Consider the following 22,456-nt stretch of genomic DNA (forward strand, 5'->3'; position numbering starts at 1 on the left):
GGGTTAACCCAAACTAGAGTTTAATAGAATAAGAAATGATATGAAACTATACCCGAATTTAAAATATGCACACTGCAAAAGCTCAAATCTTAAAAATTGTAGTTGTCCCGTATAGTAAAAATTATCCAATGACACATTTTAAAAGCCACATCCACCTGACAGAAAAATCAAAGCAGCTCCCACGCCTGAGCAGATCTGGGTGTTTGACTGAAAGTGCATGATTGGTACAAGCTCAAAGCAGATCAATCGACATCTGACGAATCAGCTAACATGAGTGGAAAAACTTGATTTATGCATTTTTTAGACACCAAAGCGACGAGATGGATGATTTCATGAAGAGAAAATCACTCCATGCGTTCATAACTGTGACCTAATTTCCATCAGCTACAGTTTAACACGATCCTGGGTTTATTACATCACCAGTTGCTACAGAGACGCTCCGTGGTTACCTCGCTTGCGGTTTTTACGAGGTTGCTGCATCGGAACGCCGTATCTGTTCAAACTCCCAGAATGCACAGCCCACGCTGAACCAGGCTGATCCCCCTTTCATGTGTGGAAAAAGCTGCCTCCTCTTCCTCCTCTCCCTCATGACTCTGTGTTTACACTCAGGCAGAGAGCAGCTCAATGAACAGCAGTCAAACGGCTCTATAGACAGCAGCATTCAATAAAACAACCTCTGACTCCTCTGACACTCCCCTGGAACGAGTCGTATGTCTCGCTCCCCTCGTCTCTGACAAACAAACATTTACTCATTTAACCTCTCAGGGGTGTCTGTGTCTCTTTGTTTTCTTTCAAAGTTATTTCTGTCTGAGTTTAAATCCTCTTGAGACTCTACTTCTGTCTTGTTGTGAGAACAAATATTTATAGTAACAACTGTTGAATGCAGATGCTGATGACTGTTGATTTATTCTGTTGTTTTTGTTATTTAAACAGATAAAATAAATAGTTTGAGCCACACATCTGACAAAAGAAATGAAATATTCTTTCTTGATATTTGTATTTATTTCGCATGAGCAAATACTATAAAAGAACATTTTATAGCATCTAATTCAAAGAAACTTAAAAAAAAACCCACAAAATTGTGTGATAATACCTATTGTGACCAACTCGGGTTTGATAAAAATGATTCTGTCTGGAATTTTGATTTCCACCTTGTCCGATCTGTGATCATAGAGGGGGCGGGGTTACGATCTATACTGCAGCCAGTCAGCAGGGGGAGCTCTAAATCCTTTGACTTCACTACCAGGTGGCTGTTGATCCGTCCATCTTTATATCCAGTCTATGGTAGAAAGCAGTATACTGTATACAAAACCTGGTGCGATCAAATTCAAACGAACATGAATTAAATCACCTAAAATGCATACACATAGCTGCTGTCACATATTTGATCTGATTGCATAAACCGAAAATGACCAGGTTCATTCAAACTGTCATTTATCTGACAACCTCTCTCTGTGCTTCTGTTCCTTTCTTCAGCTGTCCAATGGTGGTGAAACTTTTTGTTGTTGACTTTTGATTGAAATTGCAGAAGAATTTAAAATAAATTAACTCTTAGCCTGTGCTGGGTGGAGACAGATCAGGGGTAAATGTTTTTTCTCTCTCCTGTTTTGCTGCAGCACAGTCCTCAGAAAAACTAGCAAGGACCTGAAAGAGGTTCAATTATAGGATTTTCACGTGGAGCCTCACTTAACATCACTCCAGGGGAGCAGAGAAACATGGAGTTGCACTTAATTCTGCAGCAGAGGAGTCGTGACTGCATCATCTAGCTGGGATTGTTCTTGTCGCTGTCGACCAGGGCGATGGTGTGAAAAACAAGCAGTGACACTGATTGGGGTTGTTCTCTCCTCTGAATTGCAAACTCTCTACAAAGAGAAAATGGGAACTGGAGCTGGATGTTTGTAAAAGATCCCTGCAATCTCATCAATTGTGTGCTGAAGGGAAGGTTTTGAAATCGCTCTGGTAGTAAGCCATAGCAGTTTACGAATCAAGTTTCTGCTCTTAAAGCAGAAGCTTGATTCAAAAACAGAAAGATTTCAAAATTTCACATTTCTGTATTTGTTTATCCATCTAAAGGTCTTCTCCTTCAGTCCATCATCTGTAAGTGATATTCTTTCCTTATGAAAGTGCAGGTGTTTTGCACAATTTGCATGGAACAACTCCCATTTGTTTGGGTAGGAAAGATCACAACTGGAGGAAAATCACTGATTGCAATAATGTAGAGAAGAAGTCTTTGAACTCGAACTGAACCTGTGCATTGAGAACTGATCTCCACAGACAGACGAGTGTAGACTTTTGGCCTCTCCTTCAAACGACGCAGAGTACAAGTGTGTTGCTGACATGAAGTATACAACTCGAGCATGACAGGCTGCAGATTGAAGAGTGAAGGACACAAGTCTGTTCCTCTCTCTCTCTCTCTCTCTCTCTCTCTCTCTCTCTCTCTCTCTCTCTCTCTAACTCTTTGTGGTCTCTTTGCCCTCAGCTCTGCCTTTTGTAAGCGCTCATTGTTGGCGGAGGATTTGAGGCGAGTGTTTGTGGCTGAGGTAGGTCTTTTAGATGTGCACAGTGCAGCGCTGCACTTTAGAAATTCTCTCTGCTGGGGCTTTTTCTGATGTGGGTGTTTTTTATTCTGCTTCAGGTGGACCACGCTTGATGGGTCAGCTATCAGCTCTGTGCAGCCCTGCACATAAGGCCTTTGATACACACACACACACACACACACACACACACACACACACACACACACACACACACACGCAAACACAAACACTCACACCTTTGCTTACTGGCGCACGCACACAAACACACGCTCAGACACACACACACACACACACACACACACACACACACACACACACACACACACACACACACACACACACACACACACACACACACACACACACACACACACACACACACACACACACACAGGAATCATGGGGCAGGTACATACACTTTTATACACACTCTCCTTCATCTTGTCCTTGACTTTTCACTTTGCTTTTTGGAAACCCCAGCCTCCTCCTTCTTAGCCTTCACACAAGCTGGCTTTAGGATACAGAGAAAAAGGTCTTTATATTCAACAGTCGCGCTTTACTAAGTAATACGTGATCACATTTTGTGAACTGTTTTTTGTTTTGAAATCAACGCCTCCCGTCTGCCAATCAAATCAATTCACACCTGTTCTTTTCTGGAACTTTCACCTATATTACCAAGTTTCCAACTAATGAAATCAAAGTATTGAATACAAAAAGGAACAATACTTTCACAAGATAATATATATCGTAGAATGGATAACATTTATAACGATTGACAACTCATGCAGTGCAGTCAATGTCCTCGGCACAAAGTGAGATTATTCAGTTCTACCTCTTCATTGTGTTACAACGCCAGGCAATTCCTGCACATTCCTGCAGCCATCAGAAAAACAAAACAATCCCACACACAGAGAAAAACAACGTCCTGATTAAATAGGGAAATGTAGTCATTCATAGAGCGGGCCTGTGCTGCTGTACATCCTCTCCTCCGGTCAATGAGATCCTGACAGGCTGCTGCTATCTAATCAACCTCGCCACCATTTTAATCCTCCGGCCCAATCTATCGCCTTCTACAATTTCCTCCTCTCTGAAAGGCAATCACAGAGTGGAGGGCATGTTAATAGCTATTTGGCAGAATGCACTTGAAGGCACCACGAGCTGAGTACGAGGATCTTTCATTAGATCGTCATCTCTGAGTGATGTGAAGCACTCTGGATCGTACAAACGGGAAAAGGGGGGGGGGTGTTTGACCTTGCTCACATGGTATCTCTGCAGATAACTGCAAGACCTGCACATATCTACCTCACTCAAACTGGCTCTTTTCCTGGAAACATTCCCTAACAACAATGTCATTTTCAATAATACACTCATTAAGGATTAGTAATCATCGTTTCTGACAAGGCAAGATTTTGGTTCCTGTCTTGCATCAAACTTAAAACTAAACGGTTTGGTGACAAACTTTAGTCCTTCGACAAATCACTCTTCAGGGATTTCAGATCAAAGATGGCGGCACACACAGATGAAGTGGCACTTGGTTCTCCCTTTTGAACTTGATCATGCAGCGAGACTTGGAAACAAACAGCACAATCTTAACATAGACACACCGAGATGCAGTTCCATCCTGCTGGGTCCAACGTTTAAAGAGATGTCGCTTTGCCACCTGATCAGCGGTGAAACAACATTGCCCCACCATTATGCCATTGACAATGAAGGTAGGTGTACCAGTTGACCAATTGATCAAGTGCAAGAATTACAGTAGTAGCCCTACTACTAGTGCATACACTGACAAAGGTTAAAACCAAGTGGCAACCTCTGGTGTTGAAAAATGAGGCCAGTGCCAAAGTGCAAAAACTTGCAATTCCTTGAGTGTCCACTTGATGCTTGCTGCCACGCCCCTGATGTCACATGCACACAGGGAGGTTACAAGGGGTGAATCTGTTTATAACTTATCCACTTTGATTTCATGAAGGATAAGAGTCATAATAGGGGGGGTTGCTGATATGACAGACAGTCGGGCCGGTTCTAGCTGTTTCTCAGGAGGTTTAAGGCCCACCTCAGCTCCAGCTCTTTGCCTCTTTCTATGGTTGTACATTGTAAAATGATCTTTTTCTTGCAATTGGCATACATATTTCCTATTTCATATTATTGAAAGTTACACCTAGGACACACTTGATTTTCAAATTCCCCTTACCTTCTTCTCTGTGCATGATAACAGCATTGTGTTTATGTTTGGAAAAGACTGTTAAAGCTCTAAAAGAGTCAGCACACACATTTAAAACCTGCATCTTTCAAAAATGTAGGCCCTTAAATGAAAGTTAGGTAAACCTTGCCTGAAACTCTGACCTCAACAACCCTATTTTCATAATGTTATAACATACCTGTGCACATTTGAGAGTGAAAAGACATTTGGTGTCAACGCTGACTTTGAGACGTGACTCATTGCAGGATGCTGATGAAGGTAAAGGCCCCCCCCCTCACTTTGCACTGCTATGTGAAGGTCACAGTGATGACACTGCACTCCAGCAGAGTCATTTGATGTAAATCTGAAGAATATCTGCATTTGAATGTGGCTTATAGAAGACTGCGTTGACATTGCAAAAGGTGCAGCTGGCAAAAAAAAGAAAGAAACAGGAACTGGCAGGCCTGTAATAGCTTTCAATGACTTAACAGCTTTCCTTTTCACAACTGGATGCTCAGCTGTACACACACACAGCTGAACAAATGAGAAAATAAAGTGTGCCCTTTACTGTACCGCACACAAAGTTTAGCTCACGGCAACAGTCTTGTACTTCGGAGCTCAACCATTTTTTCAAAGTGTAACCATAGCAATTAACTGTTTGAAAGGAAACCTAAGTCGACCTCTATACTTCTCTGACAGTGCAGAAAGTAATGACGGAGCCAAAGGGTAAAGAAACGCATGTTTATTCTAATGAAGCTCATGCATAATGTAGTTTCGGCATGCTGCTCGGGTCGAATTAATTATCCCCTGCTTCAGGTATCCTTCCTAAGTATGTGGCTTCTCTCTCAGTCCTCTGTCGTTTAGCATGCGTTGGATTATTAGTCTGGGTGACAACACGATAAACCTACAGGCCTCAGTGTGCACACGGTGCAATGCTTCAGCAGCGACAGTATGCAAGCTGAAATACACAATGACTCCTCATAATTACAAGCAAATAACTAAAGAGGAGGAAGTTAACCTGTGAGGGACCTGCTCACGTTGCAATTGAACAGAAAAATACCTGAGAGTGACGGGGGCAGCTGCTCCCACGGGACCTGAATGTTACCCCAATGCGCTTAGAAACTGTCTTAGCATTGACGAATGCTTCCTAATCAATCTCTGCCATCAGTCAGACAGGGACTGAAGATAGAACTGTGTCTTATTGAACTGAGGTGGAGTCTGGCTCAGCTAAAGCAGTTCAGGGTATTGATCGGTGAGTCGATACCCTGCACTATACGGGGGCCGAACCTTTGCTGACTGTTGTTTGTATCTGTTTCGAGCTCTCTTCGGGGAGATTGCTGTTTGGCCTCGTCACTCGTCTTCATACGGTCAGCAGGGATTCGTGCTCGGGCTGCAGACACCAGGAAGCCTCTCATTAAACAAGAAGACTGTCAAAGCAATCACAGCACAGTGTCACAGCTCACAGCAGTATCAATATTGAAGCCACTAAAGTGCACATTTAGAAACCCTAAACGATGACAAAAGTATTCTACAGAAAATACACAGTAATCACAAACTCCAATAACTAAAAAATAATGCCCCCAATGTCGTCTGTTTGCTGCTATGACAACCACACCTTTGTGAGAGTCTGAGTGAACGTTCAATGACAGGCTTTCTTCAGCCTTATAAAAGATGTTTCTGTATCTGTATATGCAGACATTTTTATCGTGGAAAAGAAACGCCTCACACTGCTTTCTTACATTCCCTGCACAGCTCTCGTCTATCTGATGTAATTCAGTCTCTGTGTTGCCACAAGGTCTTATTATGTCCTCAGATAAAAAATGCGACCCCAGAGCTCCTGCACGTTTCTGGGGAGCGTGGCCAGGTGAGCAAGAGGAGATTGAACAAAGCTCACCTCGGGGGGCTGCCTGGGCAGGGTGATGAACTCTCCTTTCTCCTATACCCAAAGCACTTTTCACATATTCTGAGTGCAGTCCTGGGCTACCTTCACCCTCTTAGAGTTCAACATCCAGACCCTCAGGACCTGCACGGTGAGGAGTGACTGAGGTATATGAATTTACTAGAATAAGAAATGACCTTCTTACTGAGAGATGCATTTCCCCATACAGCCTGAACGCATCTGCAGTCCATCACAGGCAGAAACAGTAATTTCTTCAGACAGTGAGGAAGGAGGAACCCTCGAGAACATGTAAAGACTCAGATTTAAAATCTTCATCCTCTTTGCCACATTGCCAAACTGTGAGTCAACATGAATCCCCACGGCTTTTTAGAGAAGTTCAAACATTGTAAAGCTCTTTACGAATAGATTCTAGCACAACACCATCTAGTTATCCACATTTGCTGAGAGAAAATAGTTTACTGTATGTGAGCTATTTAAATAGACTACAGTCTTTATTTGTATACAGAACATTATAATAATGTAATATTGACAATTTATAAACTTAAATAAACTATAAATAGAGCAGCCACCTCAGGGGCTGTAAAATGAAGAAAGTGCAGAAATGCGAAAAAACTGCAGTTCCTTATATGTCCACTTGAGGCTGTCTCCAGAAATGAGTCAATCTCCAAAGAGCCCCATATTAAAATGTACAATTTAACTGGACTCCTGTCCCTGTGTCAGCATACAAACACCAGGGGAGATTCGATTTTTTGACAAAAGTATGTTTGACTCTGCTAACGTAGGTGGCAATATGCCCCCTTTACGCTTGTTACAATTGGGCCTTCTTCTGGTTGACCCCGCTAACAAGTTAGCAAGCGCTAAACAGACAGCTTCTGTATTGTCAAGAGTAGGTCCTGAAACTTTCTTTTTTGATAAAGCTGATAGTTAAGGCTTGCCCAGGAATGGACCAAGCTATGCTGCTTTAGGCTTAGACTGCCCTGGGACCTAGCACATTGAGCACCTATCTCTCTCTCTCTCTCCCTCTATCACTCTCTGTATGCATTCACATCTTATTACTGTATGTCAGTATCTGTAAATCTTCATGTACCATTTCAGTTACTAACCATATATCTTCCTGGTAGCTCCTGAGCTCTCTTGTCTCATAGGTTCCTTGGGACCATTGGTGTGGATGGCCTGCTGCTGTGGACCCCCCCTCCTCCTGACTCCAACTGCTACAACTATAATATCAGCCGTACATCTATTATCATTATAATAAATATCAAAGTGAATCTTAGAGCTGAAACTATTCACATCAGCCTGACATGTTTGTCGATATTATTCATTGTTATTTTTGTTGCTGCTGCTCCGATTGTCCCAATCCTCCTTCTTCTTTCATCATTGCCCTCTACCCAACTTCCCAACCCCAACACAAATGGCTCTTCAACATGAGTCTGGTTCTGCTCAAGGTTTCTGCCTCTTAAATGCAATTGTACAATTCAGCTGATTTGGAGAGCTCAGAGCTCAGAGCTCTGCTGCGCTGCTCCTGCTCTTGCTGCAGGTTATTTAGGGTTCTTACCTGGTAAAGCTCCAAACTCAACTAATAATCCCTTTAATCAAAGTCAAGCATCTGGGTAAAATCGTACTTATCTTGTACAAAAAAGACAATCAAATTAGGCTGCTGTGATCCTGCAGGGAGGCTAATAAAGACCTCTGAGGTAGATTAATGAGCCTGATTACGCGATAAAACAAATTAGAAGCCAAACCCTAAGTGTATAAAAGGCTCTCATTGAACTCCCACGTCCACCTGACATCTCTCACGCTTGTCCAACATTATTTGAATTCCACATTTGTTTCAGTGCGTCTATCTGGGGAGGGGCCCTCGTCCAATTTACTTAAGAAGAAGCTGATAAGACGTTTTAGCTGAGGCACTTTTTAAAGAGGTTCGTAAACAAACAAAAGCAGAGGACAGATAATCCATGAGCAATTAATTAAACACCGCCGCCACCGCCGCTCGGCAACATCCGGACGCGGGAGTCGTTTTTGATAATGAAAGTAAACGGAGAATAAGCGAGGACTGCATTTATTTTATCTCAGGTGTAAAGTCTGTTTATCACTTCCTCCTCTTCTAATCTTTTATCTTTTCTTTTCTGCTCTATCCTTCGCTTATCCTCTCGTTATCTCTTTCACCTGCCGCCCTCCTTGTCCTCCCCTCATTCCTTCATCTTTCTTGATATCGTCTTGTTTCTCTGATCACTTTTCTTGTCTCTCTCTATTCTCCTGTCTTTCATTCTTTTCACCTCCCTTTGTCTCTTCCCTTCACTCCGTCTTAGAAAAGCAAAGGGATATTTCATTTTAGCATCGTTGTGAATTAGTATGAAAATGAGTATTAAAAAATCATGTGCATTAAATCTCTAGTTTTCACAGATTTGTTATAAACCGAGCCTTAAGAGTCCGTCCTTCTCTGATAGAAATATTCAACCTTTCCATTTCCTTCCCCTACTTCCTCTTCTTCCCCTAAAAAGCCGAGACAGGAAGCAGCTGCGAGACATCATCGACGATGATTTGCAACCACATATTCATTTTTTATCCTAAATATATTAGGCCATGGCATCTGGAAGGTCAGCGGTGTAATGGCCATTGTATATTTTATGAGCAGCAGGAAGCAAAGCTCTTGGAGTTAATCATGTGGATGAGGTGGTTTTCAGGTAGAGACAAGGGCGCTACTTAAATCATCACATAAGCCTCTGCAAAAAGGTCAGACGCTTCAAACCGGGGCTGAATGCCCTGGAGTGGATAGAATGGCTGTAATCATTCGGAGCGCCTGCCACCGTCTGCAGGCCAAACACATTTGTGGAGGTGACTTTGGACATCTGCAGAGATTTTTAAAGCCTGCTCAATGCTGGTATGTGCTGTTTATCAACTCGAACACACCCTACTCTGAGGAAAAGAGGTGCTTTATTCACTCATGTCTTCAACTTCTTTGGATCTTCTTAGTTATTAATTACTTCAAATTTGACAAAAATGTCAGCCTAAACAATTAATGAAAGTTATAACAACAGAAAGTAACAGTTTCTAACAACCCATTGATGTCATTGGACAAGAGGCTTTCCACAAGTGCTGACATATGCTGATTTAACACTGAGATTCTGCAGCAGCACCGTAACAAATCTCCACCATCACTCCTCTGTATTTTTACCTTGAACCACGCAACAGTGTAATATTAGCGCAACCCTCACACACACACACACACTCAGACACAGATCCATCCTGCCGGGTCCAACCTTTACCGTGACGCAGTTTTGCCACCCGATGTCGGCTCAGAGCGACAGAATGAAGGTGAATGTAAGAGTCCTGTCTAGAAAGGCAGTGTTAAACAGGATATACAGTTCAACCATTTAAACTACATCACTCTGCCCTCAGGGGTCCTGAATACTGTTAATTCACTTTACAGCAGAGGCTACTTTGTCTAAATCAATCAATCGAGTGTCTCTGACAATCAAACGACTGTCCACTGACTCCCAATAATGGGGAATACTTTTTTTTGTAGTTCTAGCAGAGACAGAGGGCAGTGCGTTAAAATGTATGTTAATACTGATTTCACATGAACAGGATGTTTTTCAGGGGAAGAAGAGCAGACAGCACAGGTAGACCCACTTAGCTTTAACACCAATAGAGTTCTCTGCTGTGACAAACCTGAGGTCCAATGGGAAATTATTCAGCATGGTTATTGGCAACTTAACCACCATGAAGGACAGCAGTCCTCCTTTTCAATTAGACTGAAAGATACATACACACACACACACACACACACACACAAGTACACACACCGAAAAAGCATTCACACATGCACACACACACAGACACACACACACCGAAAAAGCATTCACACATGCACACACACACAGACACACACACACAGACACACAGACACACAGACACACAGACACACAGACACACACACACACACACACACACACACACACACACACACACACACACACACACACACTTTTTAAAAGTTATCTATGGTCATTTATTGCATAAAATCTCAAAACTATGTTTTGTGTTTGTTTTAATAAATTGTTGTCATCTTTAGCAAAAGTCAGTTTCTTGTCGTTACACGGCTTTAATTTAAACAAAGTTATGGATTGTGGAAAAACTAAAAATGCATCTCAAAAATGTTCTTGTGTTCAGTCAAACTTTGGTTAATGTGAACAATTTGACCACATTTCACATGTTCTTTGCATTGTACAAAATATGATGATTTAAGAGAATTGTTGTTTCATTAAATAGCTCGTCAAAAACCTGAAATATTGGCGTGGGCAGATGTGCAAAAACTGGAATGGCTAATTAAGTTCGATGTGTTTGCTAATTTTGTCTCAAAAGCTTGGAAAATAACTTTTTGTTTTCTCTTTTTGTTTCATGACAATTAATAGACCTACTCTGCACAAAAACTTCAAACTATATGATTGGATATTTACCTTAAATTTCTTATTAAATAGAATGTTTAAAATTCATGACCAAAAAAAAGTTCTGTTATTTTGTTGATAAAATATGATTTTTTGTTGATAAATGAAAACCTGGGAAATCCCCTTAGATCCCCCTGACTGACCCAGAGGGCCCCTGCAAACCTTGAGAATCCCTGTTTTTGTGAACAATGCCCTGCTGGTTTGAGGGAACAGTGCTTCATATTTAGCTCATACAACCAAAATGCAATTCATTTTCATTCTAATCACATTCAGCAGACCAGTGGTTTGTTTGTCCTGGAAAACTGTGTGGAAGATTAGACCTACAAAGGGTGTAAGAAAGGTGATAAGACTGGATTGACTTTTAGCTTGATGGAATAAAATCTTCAGACGGACTAAAAATAATCTATATATGAGAAAAATGTTCTAAGTGACCTCATAAGCCGAAGCCCTTCATCATGTCATACATGTGAGGAAACATAAGCTGCTGTTTCACAATTGGTCGGCCTATGAAAGCAACATTTCGGCATATCTGTGACGTACTTCTGGCGAAATCCTCTTATAAAATCCAAACATATGGCAGGAGGGAGAGCACACATAATGGACCTGCATTTGTGAAATGAACAGTGAATTGCTGTGCTGTCAGAGCAGCTGCTGTCTAAGCTGTATATCTCTGCTCTGCTGCACAGAGATGGCAGCGCAGCTATTGTCGATGAAAAATTTAAATGCTTATTGAAGCCGTCCATCTGACAATCGGCCCACACCACCATGCTCGCTGTAGTGACAGGGACAATGACTTGGACACAAGCAGACATTGTGGGAGTGTGTCCATAGCCATAACATGCAGAGAGACAACAACATGGTGTCTGTATAAATAAAACTAAGCCTGCATGGCACAGGTCACACTAAGGTTAGTATGTGAAAAGGCAAGATAGGAAATTGATTTAAAAGCCTAAACAACATATCCATAGTAGCTACATCATGGTAATCACTTTCCCACACTTACAAGGCGTACATATATATTACAGTATACATACATACTGTGTTCATTAAAGACTGTATTTATCAGAACTGTTACACAAAAAGCCAAAACGTGCATGTATGTTCTGTTTTTCCACCATAGACTTTATAAAAAAGTGGATGTAGCATCTTGTACTGACGCCCGACACCCAGCCTCCACCGTCAGACTGTGTCGTCCCCACAAACCACTGCCGTCCTCATTCATGCACACTTGGCGCTATACAAATAATGACTAATTGATTGATTGACTGATTGATTGATTGATTGATTGATTGAAATCAAAAGTAAAGCCAAAGAAAAATGCATACTTTAAGACTGCAGTTTGTCGAGGGCTGGCTGCACTAGAAGTCACATACACACCCATTGTTCAGGCATTGAAAATAAAACTTTCGTAATTCGAGACATTTTCGGGACACTTCAGACTGAATGGAGCGTATAAAAAGAACGTCACATGCTGACGGATGGATGTTATAGTGACTCTTACCTGGACCTCCACTCCGTAGCCCATATACACAGTGATGATGTAGCTGCAGTCTATAGTGGAGTGGAAAGCAGAGCTGGACTGTGGAGGAGCCTCGATGAAGCCTTCTGGTCCAGTCAGGTTCAGCTGGCAGGGAACTGCAGGAACACACAAACACAATGATGCATCATTACAGACATGCATGGACACCAGTGTTCACAATATTCACAAACTGTTTACATTAAAACACTGTGTTTTTTATTCATGGAACCAATGACTTATTTTCCAAACAAACTTGATCAGTCAGTGGACAACAAAACTCTGACAATGACCATGACCTTTTCTAAACCTTAATTAGATGATGTATAGTTTTTAAGAGTGCATACTAGCTGTTACTTTATTATGTCAGTATGTCTGTTTGCTTGTCTCTGTTATAAAATATCTTTGTTTGCAAAATGTTCCTTCTGAAGCCAAAATGCTGTTTTTTTATTTGCTCTGCTTAATTGGCCTCAATGATTCTAAGAGTAGCTGATAGCTAGCTTGTAGCTTGATCAGACTGAATTAAAAATAGTGTGGAATCAGGGACATCAGGCCTCCATCAAATCCGTTCATTATCATATCAGGATAAAAATGACTTTGCAATTAAGTGTGCAGCCAAATGGCCATGTAGGAATATACAGACCACAGTGATAACTTGGAAGTAGGTGATCCAGAACACAAATCTAATGCAACTCTATGGCACATACAGTGCAGTGCAGACTTGACTACAGGACTGCTTTAACACTCTATATGAGTCAGTGTGAAGTTTCTCTGCCTCTCTGGTTCCTTTTCTAATCCTCTCTTAGCCCTGGGATGGGACAGCTGAGGAGAGAATATTTCACAGTGGCCTTCAGGGGGTTTCTGCTCCATCACCTTCAACCCCCCTCCAAAAAAAACCCCACCTCACCCCCACCCTCTCTGAGCTGAAAAAGTTAACTTTTTTCTGAAGCGCTTCATGAAGAAGAACATCCTGTCTGTGTCCCTTCCCCTCTTCACCTCAGGGAGAGTCCACTCCAGCATTATAACTGCACTCCAGTGTTGTCATTCAGCCTGAGTCTGAGAGTGTGTTACAGTGTGTGTTGCTTCATCCTGCCATCTCATGCACACAGATGATCTGATTAATCAAGCTTCTGCCTGACCTGCAGAGTCCACTGTGAATCACCACCCTGATATTTGTTTCCCTCCTCCTCCGTCTTCATAAGAGACGCTGCCATCCCTGTTTAGACCTTCTAGATTAAGGGTTAGTGATGCACTGATGAAGATGGAAAATTAGTTCAGCCCCTTGGCTGTGTGTTTTGTGAGAGATGCAAATAGAGGAGATATTAGTGAAGGGTGTGAAGACAGCAGGGGGGCTCTCAGATTAGAAAAACAACCTCTGCACTGAGCTCTGAGTCAGAAACATGTTTACATGTAGCTCTGATTTGATTCCAAGTATTAAACATTTTTAGCAAAGACAAATGGTACATGTAAACCTATTTTTCACTTACTATGTACAGAAATATCCAAGCTGAGGTAAAGTGAATTTTTCCAATATTTTTTGATAATTGAAGGAGAAACCATTTTGGCTGTCTGTTATGAAAGTTGGCCTGTGTGAGATTAATGTGTATTCTTATTTAGGACCTTGTCAGGACTTAAAGGTAACATATAGAAAATACACTTCATGTTTCTCTAACACTAATATGTGTCCCTAGTCTGTCTACAATCCCCCAATTATGAGAAAAACACATCCTCTCCGTCTTTTGCATGCTCCACTTTTTAGAAAAAACAGGCCGTTTGGAGATTTTCCCTTCATGACATCACAAAGGGCAGTGACCCCTCCCCCAGGTGGGTGACACTCCCACAGCTAGGTGTTTGTTCTGCCCTCTGAGTCTGCCTTCTCACCATAAACAATAGGACATGGAGCGAGAAAGCCCATTATCTCCCAAGCCCTTCCAGAGAGGGGGCATGGTCAGACACAACTCATTTACATTTAAAGGTACAGAAACAGAAACAGCCTGTTCTGAACAGGGCTGAAATAGAGGGGATTATAGACATTATCAAACACTGAACTCTTACAGAGAATCGATTCTTAGCAAAAAGCTTCAATTTTTTTTCCCCAGCATTTTGGGGAGCTCTCAGACTTGTTTTAATCCAATCCTTAAAACTTTTAATTTCCTTGTCAGTAAATTACAGTTTTCAGTGACAAACACACCTACATACACATAAGAGCTCTTTGTTAGAAAAATACAATATTTACTTAACCTGTGTTCTCACCTGGACTCTGCATGGTGGTGATGATGGTGGTGGTGGTAATGGTGGTGGTCGTGGTCTCCTCTTCATCGCGGCTGGGCCTCACAGTCTGCTGCGGTCCAGTCTGATTCTTCCTCGCCTTATCTTCCTCTCCTGCAGCTGGAGATGAGGACGGTGACATTTCAGTGTGTTCTGAATCTTTTAAAACCTCGCTTGTTACTGGGACGTGACTACTGGAGTGAGCGGCAGGAGCTGATGTGTGCATGACGACGGTTGTTCGCACATCAGAGCTCTCAGTGGTCACATCTGAAGCCTGTAAAGTTTTGGGTGGGGGTGTGGATCCTCCGCTGTCCTCGAAGTAGTTCGGCTGACCACGTGGATTGAGCAGGTCGTGCTGTTGGTGAGGATTCCTGTAGACCGGATGGTGGTTGAGGACGTTGACAGGTGGTGCCGTCGTGACCACAGGGGGTCTCCCGCCTGAGTCCTGGGTGGTGGGGTACAGGCCAGACCTGCTCTCCTGAGGGACCCCCGGGGTGATGGAGAGAGCATCCTCTGAGGCTGCAGAGAATGAAAGAGAATAACAAATTTTGTTGGATTGATTCATCGCACAGACTCAATAATCAGCTGGCCGTGCAGGTGCAGAGATTGCTGGCTCCACAGCTCTCCATCCACAGACATTAAACACTCTGCCAATCCCATTTACAATAGTTAATGATGTAGAATGCTGCTACAGCAAGCAGCCAGCCGGTGCAAAAACAAATCTCTGCACGACATGTCTTTGAGCCAAAAAATATAAGTGCAAAAGCTGCAATATTCTGCCAAAATCGAACAATTATTTTTGCACCTCTTTCTTCCAAAAAAGGGCATGAGTAAAGATTTAAAAAAAAGTTTTATTGAAGAAAAAAAGGTAAAATAATGTTCACGATCTCTCTATACTTTGCAAAAAAAACATCTTTACAGTGGAACAAAATTGTAAAAATCAAATCTGTGTTCTTTGGGCCACGTTTAAAAAAAAAAAAAAACTTGATCGCACTGAATCCAAGGCGTATGTACACCTACGGCTGGGCTCAGACTACAGACCTCTAATCAGTTTTAAACCATGTTGCATCATTCACATGAAGAAAAACTACACAGTCATTCTTCTCTCTTATCTCCAACAGGCAGAGACTACAAACTGGGATTAAGATTATCATGTGCGCCAGAAGGAGAAACGCCCAACCTCTCGTGATCTCGTATTATCGCATGTGATCTCACATGGAGGCATTTGTATAAAAATAATATATGCATTAAGTGCAGTTATATTGTTTACTGTTATTTCAGTAAAGTAGAAGACGCCTTAGGGCAATGTTACAGCAGTGCAGAGCTCGTTAACTGTCCTTACTGTGTAATTTTCTTTCTTTACAACATTTACTAAAATGCACCATCCAATTCTGTTAAAATAATGCATATTTCTGATTATATTAGACTTTATTGCAGTGTAGTGTTTATTTCAGTTACATGCCACTTTAAGCTGTGAACATTATGAGTGCAGAGACCATTAATTTTTCCACTATTCAGTACAGCAGTTTTCCGATTTTGTCACTGATTTATCCATCCAGAAATGTGTTAGATCTCAGAGCTGCAGTGATTTTGACAGCAGAAAGTATAACTTCATAGCCGGGGAATAAATCTGAAATTCAGTCACCCTCTTTATCTCCCCCTGCTCACTGCTCCGCTCCGCTGTACTTCACTCTGACATGAAGGCACAGAGAACCTGTCTGCTGCTTCTGCATGGAGACAGAAACGCTCACTCACTCTGCTCCCTAAAGCAAACTCCATCTTTCAAAGCAGAGTTTTTCCATATTTCCGATCGACACTTCTTCTTTCACACCGCTGTGAAAACTTTGTGCAAAACGCCGAGCAGTACAACCCAAACAATTCCCCCACAAATTGCTCACATCAGTGGCTCCTTCCCTCCTCGTAATAAGACTTAATATTCATTCCTGAGGAGATTTGATGAGCCGCTATAATTCTCCCAGTGTAATGATCAGTGCTCCCCTCCCAAGTGCACCTGTGAGATCTAATCTGAGCCCCTTCAGGAGGCTATCATCCGCTGAGGGAAGTCTTATGTTTCTTTAACAATGCTTCATTTCCACCATAATGGCTCCCACTCTCTGCCGACTAATAGCTATCTGCTTCAAACAATCAGGCTTTATTGTAGCTGTGCCACTTCACGCCCAGCAGCAACGTGCTCTCTCGCTCTCTCTCACTCTCACACACGGCGCTCCTCCTCACACACAATCCGACACGTAAGCAGATAAATCTACAAGAAAAGTAATGAATGAGACAGATTCAAAAATGACTGACTGGAGGTGTGTCATTACCCTGCAGCTACGAGGTGTGAAAGGTAATGTACACACTCTGGCTGAGCTGTGGGTGTTCTGTCAGATCCACTAAATCAGGTGTGTGTATGAAACATGGCAGGCTCTGTAGGAGGAGACAGCTTTGTTCATGTATATCCACGTATGAGGGAGAGCAGATGCAATGGAGCAAAAGCTTTTTGGAGCAGACAAACACATTGTATTTTGCATTTGGACACATCTTAAAATAGGGAGAGAAAAACTTTATTTCTCTAAGTAATTGTTAAGCAAGAAATTGACCAAACATTCTGTGCATTCCAGCAGCTCAGTGTTTGTCGTATTTGAAGCTTAATTTGTAATAACAGATATTATAAATTGAATCTTTGAAACTGTTCAGATATAACCAACATCCAGGAAGAAATAAGCAAAACATAAGATCCACAAACTGCATTTCCTCAAGCGTCCACTTGAGGCTGACTCAAAAAGTGAGTCAATGTACATAGAGCCCCATGTTAAAAACTTAACAGCAGGACTATACATGTTTACAGCCTGCTATCTCAACAACGGTTTTGGTCTCTATAGCTCATTTCTGACATTTTAACTGCACAGGATTTCTTTATTACTCACATTTTTTAACCTGTGGGCAACTAATGACTTAGCCATGGTCAGAGAGAGAGAATAGCTTTGAAATAAATGTACCCTCTTCATTCTTGTTCTAGTCTCCTATTTTTCTGTTTATCGTTGTCAGTTTCTGTTTCTTGTTCTGTCATTCCTTTGTAAAGCACTTTGGGCTGCAGGCTTTTATGTATGAAAGGTGCTTTTATATATGAATAAAGTTGATTTGAGTTTATTCACTCCTCTCCAAATATGGTTATGTCTGGCTCCATGGTGATGGCCTAAAATGCAGAAAATCCAGACCTAGAAAATGCAGTGGCCATGCCAGCTGACCTGATGAACTGACCTGATGGAGGCTGTGTCCATTTGTTTTTTTACAGTCGATACAAAATATATTTACCTTGCATCAGCCTCTGAGGAGCAATGATGGAAATATTAAGATGGAAAAAAGTCATAAAATCAAGAATCAGCTAAAGTGAAAATATTTGTATTTATAAAAACTGACTGAAGAAGATTATGTAAATCTGCAGAGCCAAAGAAAATAAATTCTTGTTATGATAGAGCTGTCTGATAGATGATAGAGCTTGTCTTTGCAGCTTTCAGCCACAGACAAACCAAAGATAAATCAATGAACGAGCACAGATGAATGCAGAACACATCTGTACCAAGAATTTGCACTTGAACACACCACAAAAACTATCACCCACAGGTAGCTTTCCACCTGCATGTGTGACACGTTAAAAAGGAATGCACTTACAGTTAAGAATAAAACACAGAGTTCATGATCTGTTACAGGGTTAAATAATTGATTGTGGATAAAAACATTGCATAGTCACAAGAAGTTATATAGAGAGTGATTCAAAAGTATAAATAAGTTAAAATGCTTAAATATCAGTTTTATGTTAAAAGAAAAGGTTAAAGATGCTAAAATGTTTAATAGACATGATTTAGTTCATTCTTTATTGTTAAAAGTAAGATTTGTTGATGTCTATCTGTGATCTACTGACTTGTCTGCGTTAGATTATCTGGGAGCGATTGCTTTTGTCTTCGCCCACATACCAGGAGAAATCGCGGTGTTTCCCTCATTACACTAAACGCTCTTGATGAGGAAACACAAGTGAATCACTCTCGTGATTATTTCTCTCTTTATTCAGGCATGTTTATGTTCATAAACACAGCTAACATGTCCAAAATAACTTACTAACAAGTAAAGAGTTTCATGACGAAGTAATGTCGATGTTTGAGTCAGTTTAAAGTTAAGTTTCAGAACATAAAGTTTGCTAGCATACGAGCCCGTGCTCAGAGCCACAGCACAACCCGTAGCTGCACCGCAGTCTGTTCTGTGTGTAGTCTTCTGTGTGTAGTGTTCTGTGTGTAGTGTTCTGTGTGTAGTCTTCTGTGTGTAGTCTTCTGTGTGTAGTCTTCTGTGTGTAGTCTTCTGTGTGTAGTGTTCTGTGTGTAGTGTTCTGTGTAGTCTTCTGTGTGTAGTCTTCTGTGTGTAGTGTTCTGTGTGTAGTCTTCTGTGTGTAGTCTTCTGTGTGTAGTCTTCTGTGTGTAGTCTTCTGTGTGTAGTGTTCTGTGTAGTCTTCTGTGTGTAGTCTTCTGTGTGTAGTGTTCTGTGTGTAGTCTTCTGTGTGTAGTCTTCTGTGTGTAGTGTTCTGTGTGTAGTCTTCTGTGTGTAGTCTTCTGTGTGTAGTCTTCTGTGTGTAATGTTCTGTGTGTAGTCTTCTGTGTGTAGTCTTCTGTGTGTAATGTTCTGTGTGTAGTCTTCTGTGTGTAGTGTTCTGTGTGTAGTCTTCTGTGTGTAGTCTTCTGTGTGTAATGTTCTGTGTGTAGTCTTCTGTGTGTAGTCTTCTGTGTGTAGTCTTCTGTGTGTAGTCTTCTGTGTGTAGTGTTCTGTGTGTAGTGTTCTGTGTAGTCTTCTGTGTGTAGTCTTCTGTGTGTAGTCTTCTGTGTGTAATGTTCTGTGTGTAGTCTTCTGTGTGTAGTCTTCTGTGTGTAGTGTTCTGTGTGTAGTCTTCTGTGTGTAGTCTTCTGTGTGTAGTGTTCTGTGTAGTCTTCTGTGTGTAGTCTTCTGTGTGTAGTGTTCTGTGTGTAGTCTTCTGTGTGTAGTCTTCTGTGTGTAGTGTTCTGTGTGTAGTCTTCTGTGTGTAGTCTTCTGTGTGTAGTGTTCTGTGTAGTCTTCTGTGTGTAGTCTTCTGTGTAGTCTTCTGTGTGTAGTCTTCTGTGTGTAGTCTTCTGTGTGTAGTCTTCTGTGTGTAGTCTTCTGTGTGTAGTGTTCTGTGTGTAGTCTTCTGTGTGTAGTGTTCTGTGTGTAGTCTTCTGTGTGTAGTGTTCTGTGTGTAGTCTTCTGTGTAGTCTTCTGTGTGTAGTCTTCTGTGTAGTCTTCTGTGTGTAGTCTTCTGTGTGTAGTGTTCTGTGTGTAGTGTTCTGTGTGTAGTGTTCTGTGTGTAGTCTTCTGTGTGTAGTCTTCTGTGTGTAGTCTTCTGTTTCACAGGAGTGAGGATGTGTTTAAGTTGTTTCCTTGTCTTATGTAGTTGGACTCATGCACTTTTATTAGCTCAATACGAGTTTAAGACATATATTTGATGCTTAAAAGAAATGTGTGAGGAAATGATTTATTGCAGGAAAATACTGTTTGTTATTGTTTGTAAAAGGAAAAGGTGTATATCCTACCTCCACCTCTATTCAGTCTGAAATGTGAAAGATGTTGTAAATGTGTACTTTTGTACATTGTTATATTTCTGTAAACATGTAATTCTTTACACTAAACGCTCTTGATGAGGAAACACAACTGAATCACTCTTGTGATTATTTTTCTCCTTATTCAGGGGTGTAACACCTGAGAGGAACCAGGTCTCCATTCAAGCAGCTTTTTATCATCTTTATTCAGCATACAAACGGAAGAGAATGGAAGACAATTACAAAAAAAAGTTGGTTTTCAAGTGGGATGATTCAAATGAAGGCCACCTCAAGTTGGAACAACAATGTTGAAATACTGAGAACACTTCAGGACACGACTCCATGAGTCCATAATAAAGTAAATGTTATAGCGATGGTCAAACACTTAGATTATTTCACATAATGCATACAGATATTTTGCTCACATTTTCCTTTGTAATGTGTTATTTGCTTGTGTTAGTGTGGATGTAAAACTAGACTACCTTGAGCAATAAAATCAAATATAGCAAATAAGAACACCAACATCCAGATATTTATCAGCTAGGACAGGAAGCTCTGCTCCAACAACTCCTCATATCAGCCAGCAGAGGATAAAATCACTCTCCCACATGTGCGAAGAACAGTGTGAAAATGTACCTGCGAGATGTGAGATGAAGCATCAACAAAAAAATCAAGACTCAACTACAATTTTTTATTCTAGACATATATAAACATGCAAATACGCTTGTTTTAATTTTGTCTTTCAAACACAAAGAAATTGAAGGTTTCACACTGCCCTCTAAACCTGTGTAAGTCAAAAAGACGGGGCGTGATCACAAAGCAGATGCAAACTGTGCGCTGGTGCAGTTTGCGCATATTAAAATGAACCACTGTGTATTCATTTTGGAAAAATAATGTGCCCCTTCCAGCCTCACTGCAAAAAGCTTCTAATAGGCTAACACTGGCACCGATAGCCATGCAGAGTGGGGGGAAAAAAAAGTCTGCAAAGACTAGATGGTAACTGGGAGATGTAAAGCGTTACTCCATTCAGGAAGACTTTTTTTAAACCTCACATCACATTTTTCTGTCTGGTCCCTCTATAAGATTGAAAAAGTGTGCAGACCTTTGCTCCATCAGCACGAGAGTGCAGCTCCCGGCGGAGTAAAGGTGCAGATCACTTCTTTCCCACATTCAGATGCAAAAACAGGAGCAAACTGCATGGAGCAGGACAACCTTCTGGGCGTGTTTGGGCCTGAATATCATTAGCGCTGCAGGCTTTGTAAATTAGATTTTGATAGAACTATTTTAATTTTGAGCTATTAGCAGCTGTAATTTATTCTGAGGGAACAGACCAGGTAAGTGACATTTTGCAGCATCCATACAAGAGACTGCAAGCCGTTTTCACTCTTCATATTTAACTCAGATTGACACAGCAGTGAAGTTACCAATTTCTTTTCTGTAGCCCTGCAATTCAATCTAGCCCCTCCAACTCTCCACTGGTGTGTTGGGGGAAAAAAGAGCATAAATAATTGTCTCTTCTGAACGTAATCCAGGCGCAAATTAAATCATATATTTTCCACCATGATGATGTGCTTAAAAAACAATTTAGTCATAATACATAAACCTATTATCTGTAAGGGAGAGACTGTATTACAGAGAAGAAATGTCTGCATAGAGAAGTAATGAAGTGAAACTGATATTTTCATTACGATCAGTCATAACAGTATCAAACACTGGGGTCATATTAAAATCATTAAAACTAAACTTACTGTCCCTGAGCTGCTGACATGCTAAAGACCTGCCTGCCGGACAGAAATATTGGACAGCTGAATAATTTAAATCAAAGCTGAACATAAACACAGTGTCAGTCTGTCTTTAAAGTTCATGCCCACAAAGGAAACAGATTTTTTGCTTTTTCTCCTCTTCAGTTGCATTTTTTTTTTCTCTCCTCGTCTTTGTGATGCAGCAGGAGAGGAAGTGTGTGAAAAAGGGCAAAGCACCTTAAGGGACACTTTGATGTCTTTCCCCCTGG

The 22,456-nt window shown here is 41.3% G+C and overlaps 1 protein-coding gene across 1 annotated transcript in view; it reads right to left on the minus strand.

Annotated features, from left to right (window-relative positions):
- The window catches only part of sez6b (seizure related 6 homolog b), a 140,018-nt gene that overhangs the window by 60,795 nt on the left and 56,767 nt on the right, over nt 1–22,456 (minus strand). The window contains exons 2-3 of the mRNA XM_020640977.2: nt 14,834–15,367; nt 12,566–12,699 (exon numbers count right to left, since the gene is read on the minus strand). Coding sequence (XP_020496633.2) covers nt 12,566–12,699; nt 14,834–15,367 — 668 coding nt within the window. The remainder of the gene's footprint in view (nt 1–12,565; nt 12,700–14,833; nt 15,368–22,456) is intronic.

This window comes from Labrus bergylta, chromosome 11 (genome assembly GCF_963930695.1).
Source record: "Labrus bergylta chromosome 11, fLabBer1.1, whole genome shotgun sequence".
Taxonomy (NCBI): domain Eukaryota; kingdom Metazoa; phylum Chordata; class Actinopteri; order Labriformes; family Labridae; genus Labrus; species Labrus bergylta.